At 35.1% G+C, this 16,106-nt stretch overlaps 1 protein-coding gene and 1 non-coding gene across 3 annotated transcripts; one reads left to right on the top strand and one right to left on the bottom strand.

Moving 5' to 3' along the window:
* Positions 1-3,575: 3,575 nt before the first annotated feature.
* LOC127124256 (small nucleolar RNA R71) lies at positions 3,576-3,682 on the top strand. Its single transcript, XR_007803874.1, has one exon. It is a non-coding gene; the product is annotated as a small nucleolar RNA R71 (small nucleolar RNA).
* A 7,594-nt stretch (positions 3,683-11,276) lies between these two features.
* On the bottom strand, positions 11,277-15,397 carry LOC127118034 (zinc finger CCCH domain-containing protein 3). Of its 2 annotated transcripts, none has more exons than XM_051048165.1 (7): positions 14,996-15,397; positions 14,318-14,487; positions 14,162-14,215; positions 13,550-13,666; positions 13,170-13,460; positions 12,422-12,679; positions 11,277-11,969 (listed from the first exon to the last, which is right to left on the bottom strand). In XM_051048165.1, exons 1-7 carry the CDS (start codon positions 15,057-15,059, stop codon positions 11,646-11,648), a joined length of 1,278 nt encoding a protein of 425 aa, XP_050904122.1. In that variant the 5' UTR covers positions 15,060-15,397; the 3' UTR covers positions 11,277-11,645. The 2 variants fall into 2 exon arrangements, with proteins under 2 accessions (XP_050904122.1, XP_050904123.1); XM_051048166.1 differs by having other exon boundaries at positions 14,318-14,484.
* Between the last annotated feature and the right edge of the window lie 709 nt (positions 15,398-16,106).

Genomic DNA, 16,106 nt, shown 5'->3' with positions numbered 1-16,106 from the left:
CGCTAGCACATCGCTAAGCGAACATGTAGCGAGCGTTCGCTAGGCCTTCGCTAGGCGAGGCAGCAGCGAACATGACAGTCGCTAACTTTTCTGTTCTGATCTTTGCTCATCTGACATGTTTTATTATCACCATGCATTGTTTACCTGACATCATTACTGTTGTGATTCCTTTCGTTTGGTGCAATTCTCGATTGCACCCTGATTTGGTATTCTGACCTGTTTGCTGAATATCGTAAGGGCTCACATACTCCTGGAAAAGGTAGCTTGCTAGGTATTCCACTTTATTTGTGGGATACCCCCTGTGGAGATTCATCCTAATTACCTAATTGATTATAAAATATTTCCTTTGAATATGTGATCTTGGACCTCTCTTTGTTGCCTTACGGTATTACGGTATTATGGTATTACGGTCATGTCCCGCGAATGTGGGGATACACTTAGCAAAGACCCTTCGGTTAAATCATCATAGTCCCTATAAGATAAATCATAGTCCCTCGGAAGTTGCCTACGAATATATGATTTTATCCCTCGATGACCCGTCGTTGTAGCCTACGGTTAAATGATGATTGTCCCTTCGAATGCTAAAGTATCCTTACAAATGTTGCCTTCAATGACCAATCGATGACCCTACGATGTCCCTTTTACATCCAAAGGATAAAACTACTTACTTCTCAATAGTAAGGACAGTTTTACCCTCATAAGGATAGGAAATGCCCATAAAGACCTTGGGTAGGTATAACTCTTAAATGCTGACTCACAACCTAAAACATTTTTCATACATCACACTTTGCAAAACATCTACTAGAAAATCACCACTTGGTATACATTCAGACTAGAATCATTGCCAAGTTATATTTTTCTAAACCGCTTTCAAAATTAAACGAGATAAATACTTTGTATACATTCATACAAGAATCATTACAAAGCTAAACTCTCTTTTCAAAACATTTTCTAAGCAGTTCACAAACACTTTTTCAGACAAGAAAAATATATGTGATCCAGCAATTAAGAGCCCATGGATAACCATGGATACAAAGGGTGCTAACACCTTCCCTTTGTATAATGTACCTCCCGAACCCAAAATCTAATTAAGGTCTTTCCTGTTCTTTTCCACCTTTCCTTATTGGATAAAAGAAAAGTCGGTGGCGACTCTTGCTATCCGCGACATTTGCTTTCCAAAGCAAAAAACACGCCAAAAGTCAGTTCATCGTATGACAATTGCCAACGCCGCGAAAACCTATAGGGTCACACACAAAGGACGGATTGATGAGAGATAGAGTAACTAAGGAACACCGTAAGGTACGGTGCACTTAAGTGGGAGACGAAATATGGTAAGGTACCAAATACTTAAGTGATTTTGGGCATATTATAAGATATGGGCCAAAATACACTTAAGTGGGCTTTTTAGCTTGAAGCCCACACAAGTGGTTCTATAAATAGAACCCCTTGGGTAGAAGCATTATCACTCCAATCCACTCAGACAGAAATTCAAGTAGAGACTTGGAATTTTATTTCCCTCTTTCTCTCACTCAAAGCCTTCATTCATAACAGCTAGCACTGCAATTGAAGGAATCCGTTCGTGTGGACTGAGTAGAGACGTTGTCATCGTTCAATGTTCGTGATCGCCCCGTGGATCTGTATCAAAGGTTTTGATCATTATCAGATATCTGCACCAAAGGTTTGAATCGCCACAAGAGGTAACGATTCTATCACTGATCATGCCCATTCGTAAGGATCACTAAATGGAGAAATTTTTAAATTCTGTTGCGTCATGGATGGCTATTCTCCAACATGCGTAGGGTCCGGTGTTATTGCTAAACATTGGTTAAGTTTGTCTTCTACACGATAGTCAGACAATTTGTCATTCTCTAACTCTGTTTCTTTTATGCATTCATCGATGATATCCATGAAGTAACATGTGTCTTCTATTGCAGGTGCTTTCAAAATTTTGGAAAGAATGAACTCAATTTTCTCTTCTCCTACTTCGAAAGTGAGTCGTCCTCGTTTTACGTCTATGATCGCACCGGCGGTTGCTAAGAATGGTCTTCCCAATATAATGGGTGTAACTTCATCTTCTCTAATGTCCATAATTATAAAATCGGTTGGAATGTAGAATTGTCATATGCGCACGGGAACGTTTTCAAGAATTCCTACAGGATATCTAACAGAACGATCTGCTAGTTGCACAAACATTTTAGTTGGTCTTAATTCTCCCATTTCCAGTTTCTTGCATATGGATAAAGGCATAACACTGATACCGGCTCCTAAATCGCATAAGGCTTTATCTATGACAAATTTTCCTATGTGACAGGGTATAGAGAAACTACCAGGATCCTTAAGTTTTGGAGGCATATTCTGGATTATGGCGCTACATTCAGCAGTGAGTGTAACGGTTTCGCTATCTTCAAGTTTCCTTTTATTAGAAAGAATTTCTTTTAAGAACTTAGCATATGAGGGCATCTGCGTAATAGCTTCTGTAAACGGAATTGTGACGTTTAATTGTTTCAGTAGGTCAACAAACTTTTTAAATTGGCCCGCATCTTTGGTTTTAATAAGCCTTTGAGGGTAAGGGATAGGTGGTTTATATGGTGGTGGAGGTACATAAGGTTCTTTCTTTTCTACGGTTTCCTTATTACTCTCTTCCTTTTCCTTAGGTTTACTTTCTTCCTCAGTTGACTTTTTAGAGTTTTGGTTTTCCATCCTTGGATCAGACGGTCTTTCTACTTCCGTTCCACTTCTCAATATGATTGCATGAGCGTGGCTTTTCGGGTTAGGTTGGGGCTGTCCAGGAAATGTACCAGTTGGGGCAGCAGTAGGCGCTTGTTGTTGAGCTACTTGTGAGATTTGTGTTTCCAGCATTTTGTTATGGGTAGCCAGGGCATCTACTTTACTTGCTAGTTGTTTAATTTGTTCGCTAGTGTGTACATTATGGTTTAAGAAGTCCTTATTAGTTTGCTGTTGAGAAACTATGAAGTTCTCCATCATGATTTCCAAGTTGGATTTCCTAGGAACGTTATTGTTAGGTGTAGATGGGATCGGCTTTTGATATCCTGGAGGTATAGCTGGGGCTTGATTCGGAGCTTGTCCTGGTGCGTATAAAGCATTATTACTCTTATATGAAAAATTAGGATGGTTCTTCCAGTTAGAGTTATAGGTATGCGAGTAGGGATTTCCTTGAGCATAATTCACTTGTTCTGCTTGGATTCCTGTTAGGAGTTGACAGTCTGCAGGAGTGTGACCTTGGATTCCACAGACTTCACAATTTTGAGTTGCGGCAACCACGGTGGCTGGAGGTGATACATTTAAACTTTCAATTTTCTGGGCCAGAGCATCCACTTTTGCATTAACATGATCAAGGCTACTTATCTCGTTACATGCCACTTTTCGTTTGAGGTTTCTCTACTATTGTTCGATCGCTTCCCCACTGATAATGATTTTGGGCCATGCTTTCGATAAGTTGATAAGCATCGGCATAAGGTTTATCCATAAGCGCACCACCTGCGGCAGCGTCTATTGTTAACCTTGTGTTGTACAAGAGACCATTATAGAAGGTATGAATTACTAACCAGTCCTCTAAACCATGGTGTGGACAAAGTCTCATCATGTCTTTGTATCTTTCCCATGCTTCGAAAAGAGACTCGTTATCTTTCTATTTAAATTCATTTATCTGGGCTCTCAACATAGCTGTTTTGCTTGGAGGAAAATATCGGGCAAGAAAGACTTTATTCAACTCGTTCCATGTGGTGACTGAGTTGGAAGGAAGAGACTGAAGCCATCTTCTAGCTTTATCTCTTAACGAGAAAGGAAAGAGACGAAGTCGAATTGCCTCTGAAGTGACACCATTAGCTTTAACAGTATCAGCGTATTGGACAAATACGGATAAATGAAGGTTTGGATCCTCGGTAGGATTTCCAGAGAATTGATTCTGTTGCACTAATTGTAGCAGCGAAGGTTTAAGTTCGAAGTTGTTTGCTTCGATTGCGGGTGGAGCAATACTCGAATGCGGCTCATCTTGCGATGGAGCGGCGTAATCTCGAAGAGCACGAGCTGGTTCTGCCATCTCGGGTATCGGCGAAGGAAGAAGATTTTTGAGGTCGGGCACTTCGATAGGAGGGAGATTGTTTGCAGCACGATATTCCCGAATTCGTCGTAAGACTCGGAGATATAGTTCAACGTCGTTGATTCGTAAGTAAAACGGCTCGCCTTGTGAGCGAGTGTGTGGCATACAAATCAACGAAAGAAAAAAAGAAAAAGAAAAATTGCCTTAGTCTCTACAGCGTAACAGAAGAGTTACGATATCGACTAAATAAAAGTCCCCCGCAACGGCGCCAAAAACTTGATCGCGACTTTATGAGTCGATTTGGGGTACTAACTGCAAGTGCACAGTTCTATCGCGTAGTTTTAAAAGATATCGATCCCACAGGGACTTATGAATCGATATACTGTTTTCTAAGGTTACTTCGTAAAGCTAAGGCGGATGATACTTTGATTGTTTGGGGGAAAAGTAAAACTAAAATTAGATCTAAATTAAATATCAATTAAGCGGATATCGGTATGTAGTTCGTCGTAATTAGGGAATCAAATCTTCGTTGGTTTCTTGGTTTTAAAATAAATCTTTTCAGTAGACACTATTGATTAAAAGCCTTTTCTCAAACTCTCGCTCTGTTGAATAGACCATGACTTTATATTAACGTAGTTGTCACTTATTAGTTAAGTCCAAAATCACTTTTTGAAAACAACAGAATCTATAGAAACTTTTTTTAAGAAAACACTAACCGTTTAAACACCCTCGTCTCAAACTCTCGCTCTATTGACTTAGATTATATAATTAAACTTAAATGCTTAACTCTCGTCCTCACATTTAACCTTTAAAAATACTTTTTGAAAAAGATTAGAATTTAATTAACTCTAAAAATTGCTTTCGCCCTGATTTAGAATTAATGTCCAATTTACACTGTCCAGTTAAAAACTCAAACTTTCGTTCTATTGATTTTAACTTCTTTATGTCTTTTACTCTCGTACAAAAACTTTGGGATTAACCCTATAAATTGAGACCATAAAAAGAGTGACTTTATTTTTAAATGAAATTAAACCAACTTAGTTTTGATTCCTTCATTCCGCTTACTTTACATACCGATATCTAAAATACTTAGCCGGACATGCTAAGCGGGTCTAAACAATCATCATGCTTAAATAAAACCATCTCAAGCAAACAGTATAAATAAACAACAATGCAGAGCATATATAAATTAAAACAATAAATTAAAGAACCTGAATAATTAATAGCAATCTTGAACACTCCACCACAGACCGGTTGGATTTGTTCTTGAACTCTTCAATCGGACAGGAAAATAAAAGCGAAGGAATAAAATACTATGATCTAACGTAAGGTTAGATCCAGTAAAAGATACACAATAGTTTCCGGTGTAGAAACTATTGTGTGAAAAATTAATTAAGTGCTTGAAAGATTGACTGGAAAAGAAAGAAATAAAAATTGCTAATAAAATAGAAAGCTGTAGAAAAGTAATGCTGTAAAATATGCTTGCACGGCGGAAAGAGACGGGGCCGAGAGAGCTGCAGGGTTGGATCTCTGGCTCTATTTATATTACTCTCATCTGTAACCGTTTCCCTTTGGTAGGTTTCTCACGTCAATTGGTCAAAGCGAAGAAAGAGGAGGAACGTGCTTCCGTTGCTTCTGTTACGCGTCAAACCCAAAAATATAGGAATGGGGGTGTGACGCTCGTCACACCTTGTGTTACGCTCGTAACACTTAGCAGGGGGCGTGACGCTCGTCACACCTTCTGTGGCGGTCGTCACATCTTCAGCGCTTCTGGCTTGTAATTGTGGGCTGGGCTTTAGTGGAATTTGCTTTCATCCTCTTTTTGCACCCCATTTTCTTCCTTTTTCACTTATGCTTCAAATAAGTTACCTGAGACAAATAAAAGGAAAAATACCAAGTAATATCGAATAAAATGAAATAAATCGAAACAAATAATAATATAATTTAATTAAATCGAGTCCAAAAATGTGATATTATTTCATGTTATCACCAAACACCATGATTATCTTCACCAAATACTATGGTGAAACAAGCCACACATGATTTTGTATAGAAATGAAGAACTTATGGTGGATATTCAATAATTAGATTCCAACTTTGATTAATGATTCTTATCAATATAACAATTTAATTTATATCACATATTACTCAAAATATGTTCTGGTTTTGAAACTTTTGTGATTTATGAAAGTTTACAAGTTTCAAACCATTTTGAAAAAGTATGTTTCTTGAAAATAATCATTGAATTGTGTAAATGATAATGTGAAAGTTCTTGATTTGTTTTCTACGATAAATAATCATTTATATACACTTAAAAACCTCTATGAGTGGATGCATAAGTTTGAAAATGTTCAATGAAGAATTGACAATAAAAAAAGTGGTCCTTGTTCATGAAAAAACACACTAGTTCAGTTGGTAGCCGGCTACCGGATTTTGGTAGTAAACTACCACTTTCCAACTTTCCAACTTTTTCAAGAAAATCACATTATTATTCGATTACCATATTCTGGTAGTCGACTACCACACTGCTTTCAACACTAAAATGACTTTTTAATGGCACAACTTCGATGGTTTTCATGCATAAACTTTGAAAATATTTTAGCTTAAGTTTGATTGATATTTTATGAGCTTTTAAGAGATATGTGAGATGAATTATAATATTTTAAAGATCAAGACATTTAACCTACTCTTTAAAGATCTTTGCTAGTTTCATTTGATCAATCATCAACTTCGTCTTTTGCTTTCTTTGTTATCATTGATGACTTTAAATTTTTCTTCTTTTGTTGATGTGTTTGTCTTCATCAAAACCCTAGCCAAGGTCAAGGAAAAACTCTTCTTCACATATTCAAGCATGTCCACTTGATCATTGCATAAAATGATCTTCAAACTTCATCTTGATCAACAAGCACCAACACTTGGTCAACACATAATGCATAATCACTTGATTAACAACTTGTCAAAATCATCACATGAACAACATATCAAGCACCATCACTTGATAAAAAGTTTGTCAATCACAGTCACTTGAAAAACATATCAAGAACCATCATTTGGTCAACAACTTGTCATGCATCATTGCTTGACAATAAATTTTCAAGCACCCTCACTTGAACAACATCTTGTCAAGCACCATCACTTTAAAAATAACTCAAGCACAATCACTTGATAAATAACATGTCAAGCACCATCATTTGAGGAATATAATCAAGCACCATCATTGATCCGCATATCATATGATATCATCTAAACCAACAAGTCTTGAACAACAAGACTGATGAAGACTTCTCTTAAGAGGGTTGTCAACATTAAAACCAAATCGACAGGTTGTTGCAGTCTTCATACCTGCAAGAACATAGATCTACATATATAAGTATATTTCTCGAATTCAAATTATAAGATGATTTCTTAATTTCATCATCATTACATTCCTTTGGAAGTTCCTTTATGAAGACTCTATCGCTAATCCTTTTAGGGACAAAAGTTATGTCTTCTATTGTGACCCATAATTGTAAATCCACTAACATAAGAAGTTCTACATTTAATGATTCCAATATGTGTACTTTTTATGTAAAAACGGGATCTTTATTGTACGCTCTTTTGACCATTCTTCATTATATTCATCAACTTTTGAGGTCGTTAGACCTAGATCAAAAGACTAGCTCTTTACGCCAATTGTTGATTGATATGATGGTATATTATTCTAAAAGGGGGATTAAATATATTATTCCATTTTTGAAATTTCAAGAACACATTTGTTTTTTTGGAAGCTAAACCAATAAAATTGTTTGAGAAAGTTTTTCTCAGTTAGAAGTATAGTACATAATGATTCAGAAATTACAAAACAATGAAGATGAGATAGAAATTTGGACATTAGTCTACCCCAATTAAAATGAAGAAATGTAAATTTATTTAAATTAATTTATTAAACAATCTAATATTACAATATGTACAAATCAATCACATATAGATGAAAGACTAGACCTATTCACACCTAGACTCAACAAATAAACCACTATGAATAAGAAATTTAGAACTTACAACTTGCCAACTATCAAAGCAATAAAATCTACCACATGCAAGATCTATAATGTGTGTGCGTGTGTGTGTATGTGTGTGTGAGAGAGAGTTAATGTACCTGAATTTATATCGGTTCAATGCCTTTGTCCTTCCTAGACATATAGTCCAGTCTTTGATGGTGGCCCATCATAATTTATTTTCCACTATTTTAGATTATGGTTACATAGTTTTTGTATAATAATATCACAGAAAATTAACCAAAATATGCTTAGCACAAAATAACATATTCTTCTTTCTTGATCTTCTTCGATCTTTACATCGTTAACCAAGCCTCAAGATAAAATCACCTTCTTGATTCTAATATCACCACCTTCAAGCCTTCAATATCATCAACATTTCAATTGCCATCGGTCCTTCAAACTCTACTCGGAATCCTTTAACTAGATCCTTGAATGAAAGGTGCAAACAAGAAACTCCAAACACCTTTTTGAAGAAGAAATTTCTTTTTCTTCTTTGGAAATTCACTTCTAGAATTCCACCATATATCCTATAACTTAAAACACTCACTGACACATTAGCAATCTAATGAGTTCCTCACAAATAAGCTTACACTCTCTAAGTGAATCAACTTTCATGCACAAGATGAATTTATGGTGTTTGAGAAAGATGAATTTTACACACAAAATAACACTCATTTGATTTTTGATTTGATTATTAAAAAATGAAGAGAAAATGTTTTTATATATGTGCCTGAGAAAAGGCGCAAAAATAGTGTAAAAATGACCTTTTGATTCAAGTCAAAACACGTGAATGAATCGAGTAAAGATACAAAAACGAATTAAATCAAATATATGAAAAAGCTGGAAAAAAGCTCAGCCCATGAGTTAATTCATGACTCAAGTCATGTGAGTTGAATCAAATAATTACATGAATCGAGTCATGTATCCCGAAACAAAATAATGTTTGAAAATCAACCATCTGAATTGATTCGTCGATTTTTGTGGGTCGAGTCATAAAACCTTAACTGAAAAGCATTGTAAAATATTTTCCATGACTCGATTCAAGTGGAGCCATGAATCGAGTTACGTTTCCCTAACCAACTTGATTTTCAGAAAATACTCATGACTCGATTCAAATGGAACCTTGGCTCGAGTCACATATCGTGAAATCAAATTTCTGAAACGTGTATTATCATGACTTGATTCATAATTTCTTATGACTTGATTCATGCACTCCAAAATTACATAATCTGATTCAAGATTTTTCTTGACTCGAGTCAAATGTGTTGACTTTGGTCTAAAGTATTTTATATGCATACAAAAGCCAATTCAAAAGAGGCGGAAGTCAAACTGTTGTGAGGGATTCAATTGCGATGAAATAAACATAAAAGGCAAGCAATAAAATACCCCAATTACACAAGGTTACCACCGTAGGAGTAATTTCAATGTAATATCCATGTCACTAGTTATGGTGCTGGTTTGGTACTTTGATCCCCCTTGGCTTCTTATCGTATGCATTTACTTAGAGTAAGGGATGTACCTGTCAGAACACTTAAAAATCAAAGTAAGGTGAGTTGTATATGTTGAGAAACAAGCGTGACTTATATTAAGAAACAAGTGTGAGTTTTGAGTCACGCATTGCTTAGAAAAATGGAGGTCGGACACTTTATAAGTAAGAGGATCCATACACCTATCACCTTAAGATTTTGGGAGAATATATGGTGTCTCTCTCACTTGTTTGGGTGAGTCTTTGACCATTAGGTGAGTGTTTGACTCAATGTGTATGCTTTCCTCTCATGATGACCCATCAGTGGTATCAAAGTCGTGGTTTGAGTAAGAGACTGACACTTTGTATCGAAAGTCTTCTTGATATGGTGGCCAGACGACGTGTTCCGTTGAAGTGTCAGTGACGAGATAAGGGTGTCTCTCAACAATGTTACAAGCATGTAGATGAAATAGCTTTCGCTGGGGGGGGGGGGGGGGGGGGGCATAGTGGATCGACTCACACTTGAGGGAGAGATTGTTGAGAAACAAGTTTGAGTTTTGTTGAGAAATAAGTGAGTTCTAAGTCTCACTAGAAAATTAGAGGTTGAGTACTTTATAAGTAAGAAGACACATATACCTATTATCTTAAAATTTTAAATGAATATCTGATGTCTCTCTCACTTGTTTGAGTGAGTTTTTGATATTTAAGTGAGTGTTTGTCTCAATATGTATATTTCCCCTTCATGATAACCTATAACAAATAGGTGAATTGATTTAGTGATCTACCAAAAATGAATCCTATAGTTGTTGATTCTTATGTGTTATACGTAGTTCATAATTTCACTAAGATAATCTCTTAGAACATTAGTGTAAGTATACCTTTGTTATTGTAATTTACTTCGGAAAAGGTGGTGTCACTCTCTAGTTGAATATATTTCATATACCTTAGAACCGATTAGGTGCTTCTAAATGCATGATTAATAGGCATCTTAGTTTATAGAGATGAAATTATAAGTAGATTATTATATCGTGTCATCTTATGTCAAAGTGAGAACCTTGAGTTAAATAATAAACTCAAAAATATCATTTAAATAAGAGCACGCAAATTAATAATGTTATATTCTTTAATTCTTAATATCTTACTATACCTTTTATTACTTTTATATAATATCTCAATAATTCTTCCATATAATTAAATATAGAAAAATATAAAACATTTAACAACAAATTAATTAATATTCTAAAATTTCCAATTGACTTTTTAACCTTGGAAACAAAGTTAAAACCCCTCAAAACAATTATAAAATAGTTTTACAATTTAATTAATAATTTTCCCTTCACCAACTTCCTTTATAAAAATAATATGAACACAAAAGGATTTTTTTTCACTTGGAATCATGATTATTGATAAAAATAATTAAAAACATAAATCTTCTTTTAAACAAACATATAAACAATTGAACAGATCTAGTTTAGTCAATTGAATAGAAAGTAACCTACTCCCTTTTCATGCCCCTCCAATAAAAATATAACACCATAAGTAAATTGTCCCTCTTTAAAATTTAAATTCTCTCTTGTTAAAATATTTTGCTAAGATGTTGTATTTTAATAAGTGGAAAAAAAAAAGGAAAATAAATTTGCCATGCCCTTAAAAATTGTCAACAAAACTCATTGTTAAATTTTTCATGCACATATAATATATATAGAAGAATATCTCATGCAAGTTTTGATTCCTCTTGAAGTTTAATGTATCTTGATTGATTGTAGCCAATAGAAACTCTATTCATGCAAGAAATGCTACACATACTTGAGATTTTCACTCAATATATTTTGTAGGTGTCTTTACCAAATTGACCCTAAGAGAGAAAAGGGTAAATGAAAGTCACAAACTTTTCACTTGCATTTTATTCACCACAAAAAAATGCCCTCTATCCCCCCACAAGCTCATGATTGTTACAACAACCATTGAACAAACTATCCAACTCTTCAGAACTGCAGATTAAAAGGGGGAGTAGATGGTATGTATGATATATATTTCACCAAAAAGAGAAAAGGTCCAAAAGAAAAATCAAACTTGAAGCAGTTTATTCGTGTAAAGACTCGGAGGAAGGTGTGCGAGAATTCGATGTAGTGTCGTCAGAGTCAGCTTGTTTAGATGAATCTTCGGTGGCATCTTTTGTGTCGGATTGTTGAAGCTTGTCAGATGATTGTTTCGACGGGGATGTGTCGGCTTGTTGGACAGGCGATATCCTTCTTGGAGTATTAAGAAGAGATGCGTCGAATACGGAGAGAGTGGGCGAGGGTAAGGCGTAGTTCTGAGGGATAGCTACAACTGGATGATCAAATTTGCATGTTGGACCAAACTTGCATACTCCATAGATTCTGTAATATGAGCATATAGCATTCCCCTGCAGAGAATCAAAAAATAAGAATCAGATCTTTTAAAGTGTGACTAAAAGTGATTTTGATTAAAATATCTTCCTAAAGTGATTTTTTCAAAATCTGTAACAAAATGTTGTGTTTGGTTCTTCAGTGAAAAAAATTGATTCTGAGTGAATTGCTTCGGCCTACAAGTGAGTTGAATGTAAAGTGATTTATGCTTGGATAAAATCTTACAAAAGTGAGATCAATAGTGTAAAAATCACATTTAGACTCGAGCTACAAATCCTAGCTATCAATTCTGGAAAGAAGAATCAATCATATTCGAGAACAACCAAACACGTCAAAATCAATTCTACACTTCCAGAGTCAATTCTAAATGCTGCAACCGTGAAACCAAACTTACACGAAAAGTTCTAAAAGTAATTTCTTTTAAAAGTGTGAACCTTAAGCAAAAGCAATAGGTAGAAAATGAACTTACAGGTCTCATGGGAAGGCCAAGTGGATTAATGGACAATGATTGGCCTATTCTTTCTTTCGGGTGGTGGAACTTGCAATCAGATCCATATTTGCATGTTCCGGTGCTCATAAAGTATTTACATTCTGGTTGATCAGGTCTATCCGGAAGAAACGAATTCACTGCCTGTCCACCAGAAAGTGTATCTCCCGCCGGATTCATGTAGTCATAGACAAGATTAGATCCGAGAAAACCTGTAGGCATTGCGGGGCTAATACTTCCCTTTTTCGACAAATAAAACAGCGGTCAAAAATAGAATATCTTAATTGAAATCAGCAAAAAAGCCATTTAATCCATGTGGTTGAAAAATCTAACATAATCAAAACATCGCCAAAGATATGAAGTGCTAGGAAATCTCCTTAAGAATAAATCTGGTTCAAAAATCTAACATTTCGGTAAGTAGAATTATACGATACGGAAACTCTTCACAACTAAAACTTAGACCGTTTAATAGGCCTTGCAATCTTTCATTGATCAGAAACTATGTAGCACCGACACCTCTAAAAAAAGATGTGTCTGTGTCGGACACCTGTACTGACACTTGTGATTATGTTTAATTTATTCATTTTTGTAAATTATTATCAGTGTCGGGCCTTATTCGGCGTGTCCGTGCTTCGTAGATCAGAAATAATACCAGCGAGCGAGCATTATATTGAGTAACACGAAAAATGCAAATATAAAGAGACATTTCATTCAACGGTTTCTAACTAACCATGTAGTTGCTCCAGCTCAGCGCAGGCATAATGCTTTGTGTAGAAGGCATAAAAGGAGGCACATAAGATTGAATGCCCTGTCCAGATAAATACGACATTCTCGGAACCGACCATGCAGGAAACCCGCCAGCATATGGAAAACCTGATGAAGTAACAGTTGTGGGGGGAGGGGAAGCGGCCGCCGGGTAAGCTCCATAGGAAGCCGCCGCCTGCTGTGGATGATGAAACTTACACGCAACTCCAAACTTACAAGACCCGGTTCTCATGTAATAGGGACACGACTTTTCCTCCTAAAAAGCAACATTAGTAGGGTGTTGAAGAAAATACAACTGTTTCAACATCTTCCATCAAAAGAGAAATATTTGAAGAATGTACAAACCTGACGCATAGGAAGACCTAAAGTATTGAATACAACGGGTGCAGCACCTCGCCTGTCTTTTGGATGATGATATTTACATGTCGATCCATACTTGCATGTTCCTGTCTTTAGAAAATACTGCAACACATGTTTCAAACAAGATGATGAGTTACAAGTAGTATAAAGCGTGTGAACTTATCTACTGACATAAGCACTTGAGAGATGATTGGGAGAGTTTATGGAAAAGAAAGCCTATGACATGTCCTGTCCATAAGTTGTTTTCATCTTATTTCCCTAAGATCTCTAAGATAGTTTATAAAAACTGTTCGACTCTATTTTATCTTTTGTTACAAAAATAGCTTATACATAAGCACTCATATCAAATGCGCTTAAGCGCTTCTCAATTAAGCTTTTTATAGGTTTGTATATGTCCCCATAACTAATTCAAATTTTGTCCTCATTCCGAGTCCTACATCATTTTCTTCCCTTAAAAAGGGCCTATACTTGAATTCACTCTTAAATTTCTTGCATAAAACTAAAACATGTCCATATTCAGTTTCATGAAGCACCATTCGAAACGAAGAAAAAAAAGTTCAAAACAAATATGTTTTTAGTTACCAAAAGTAAACATACCTCACAATCAGGCTGCCCTACTCTCTCAGGAAGTTCTTCACCATATTGAGTAACCTGAAATCTAATAAAGTATGAGAAACTTTTACCTAAACTACAAACGATAAAACCAAATCGAAAAAACTTAACAAGAAGAAACAAAACAAAAGGCTCGATTACAAGTGAAACGTTAGCAGGGTGATTATAGCGACAGTTACTCCCGTAACCACACATTCCAGTCCTCAAATAATATAAGCAGTCAGGTTCACCAGGTCGATCCGGATAAGGCATCGATTGAGCCGCAGCATCCCTGTCCCGGTTATTATTGATTTTCAACCGCCGAATCGCTTCTACAATACAAATCAGAGTACAATGCAACTAACAAGATCAGAAACTCAAAACTATCACCTCACAAAGCACATAGTATATTGTTTGAAAGAGAATTCAAGATCAAAGCATGAAAATTACAACCCTTTATTGCATCATGAAGCAAAGTACATAGACTTTTCAAAAACCATGTGCGATCAAGCAAAACAACACTTGATTCTAGGGAACTAAACATGGAATTAGAATACTATAATAATTTCCTTTTCATGGTGAACCTTTCTCACTCACGCAAGTTAACTCACATATTCAGTTACATAAAATCATCAAAACTCTCACAATACAACATTGCACAAATCATAAAAACAAAAACATTAAAATCAAATTCATTCTACCAAAAATAGAAACCCATCATCATCATCATCATCATCATCATCATCATCATCAATGAAAACAAAACATTTCCAACCAAAACAATAATGATCAGAACAAGTAAAACAACAAATCATTAAAAAAAATAAACGAATGAATCACCTTCAATGTTATCACCAGATGGATTAGAAGCAGCATTCTTGAAAACCTGCCGATTTTCTGGCATCTGATAGCGTTGAAATTGAAACACAAAGATACAATTTTGATGGTTGTTCAATCAAACCCTTATGACCCTTTAAGCCTTTAAGAGGAAAAATCAGTGCACAACACTCAGAAATTAACTCACCAAGATATTAAAAAGGTAAATCAAAATTAAAATTAAAATCCCAAAAAGATATAAATAATTAAAAAAAGAGGAATTTCTCGAATGTGAAATCTTGAAAAGAGATTATAATAATATTCGAAACGGATGAAAAAATTCGCGTCAAAAAAGATTTTCCTGGTTGTGGTTCTGCAAACTTTGCAACATTTTGGATCTTTGAATGTGAAACCCGACAAGTAAATAATAAAAACAAGAACAAATATTAATATTAAATAAAATAAGGTTCTTACGCGCGTGTACGAACAGTTATGTTAAGTGACGATATTACCCTCCACGTGGCAGTAGAAGAGTAATGTTACGTGAGAGAGTATTAATTACTGGCGCGTGGGATGCAATCACCGCTATAATTAAATGATTTTTAATTTCACATGTTTTGGACTGTTTAGAGAAATTATTAATTGGCCTGAAAAGTAGATGCCAATGATGTTAGGTGGCAATTCAACCGTAGATTTTATTCTCAGGTAATAAGATCTATGCCCTTGGATTTTTTATTAAATTTAGAGTTGACAATTCAACTTTTTTTCTTTCTATAAATGATAATATTAAATTATTTTTATAAATTAAAATAGATTGATGGTAAAAAGTGGACACATTTTAAGAAGTCATGAGTTCAATTTACTTTATTAATATGAAGAAAAAAATTAATTGGTGTTATGTAGATATTTCTATAAATAATATTTAAGTCTTGAGCTCTGGTGAAGTTAAAATTTAGTTTAGATAAATTTTAAAACACAAAAAATAAAATAATTAAATAGTTTTTGTAAATTTATAGAGATAAATTGCAAATTGTATAATGCAAAAGCACTTAAATATCATGTTAAGGGATTTTTCCGGGTTAATAGGAGATTCTTTTTAAAGAAAATTTTACCGTTTAGTCCTTCTCAATTTAAG

This window comes from Lathyrus oleraceus, chromosome 2 (genome assembly GCF_024323335.1).
Source record: "Lathyrus oleraceus cultivar Zhongwan6 chromosome 2, CAAS_Psat_ZW6_1.0, whole genome shotgun sequence".
Lineage (NCBI taxonomy): Eukaryota > Viridiplantae > Streptophyta > Magnoliopsida > Fabales > Fabaceae > Lathyrus > Lathyrus oleraceus.
This window is presented reverse-complemented; position numbering and strand designations above follow the sequence as displayed.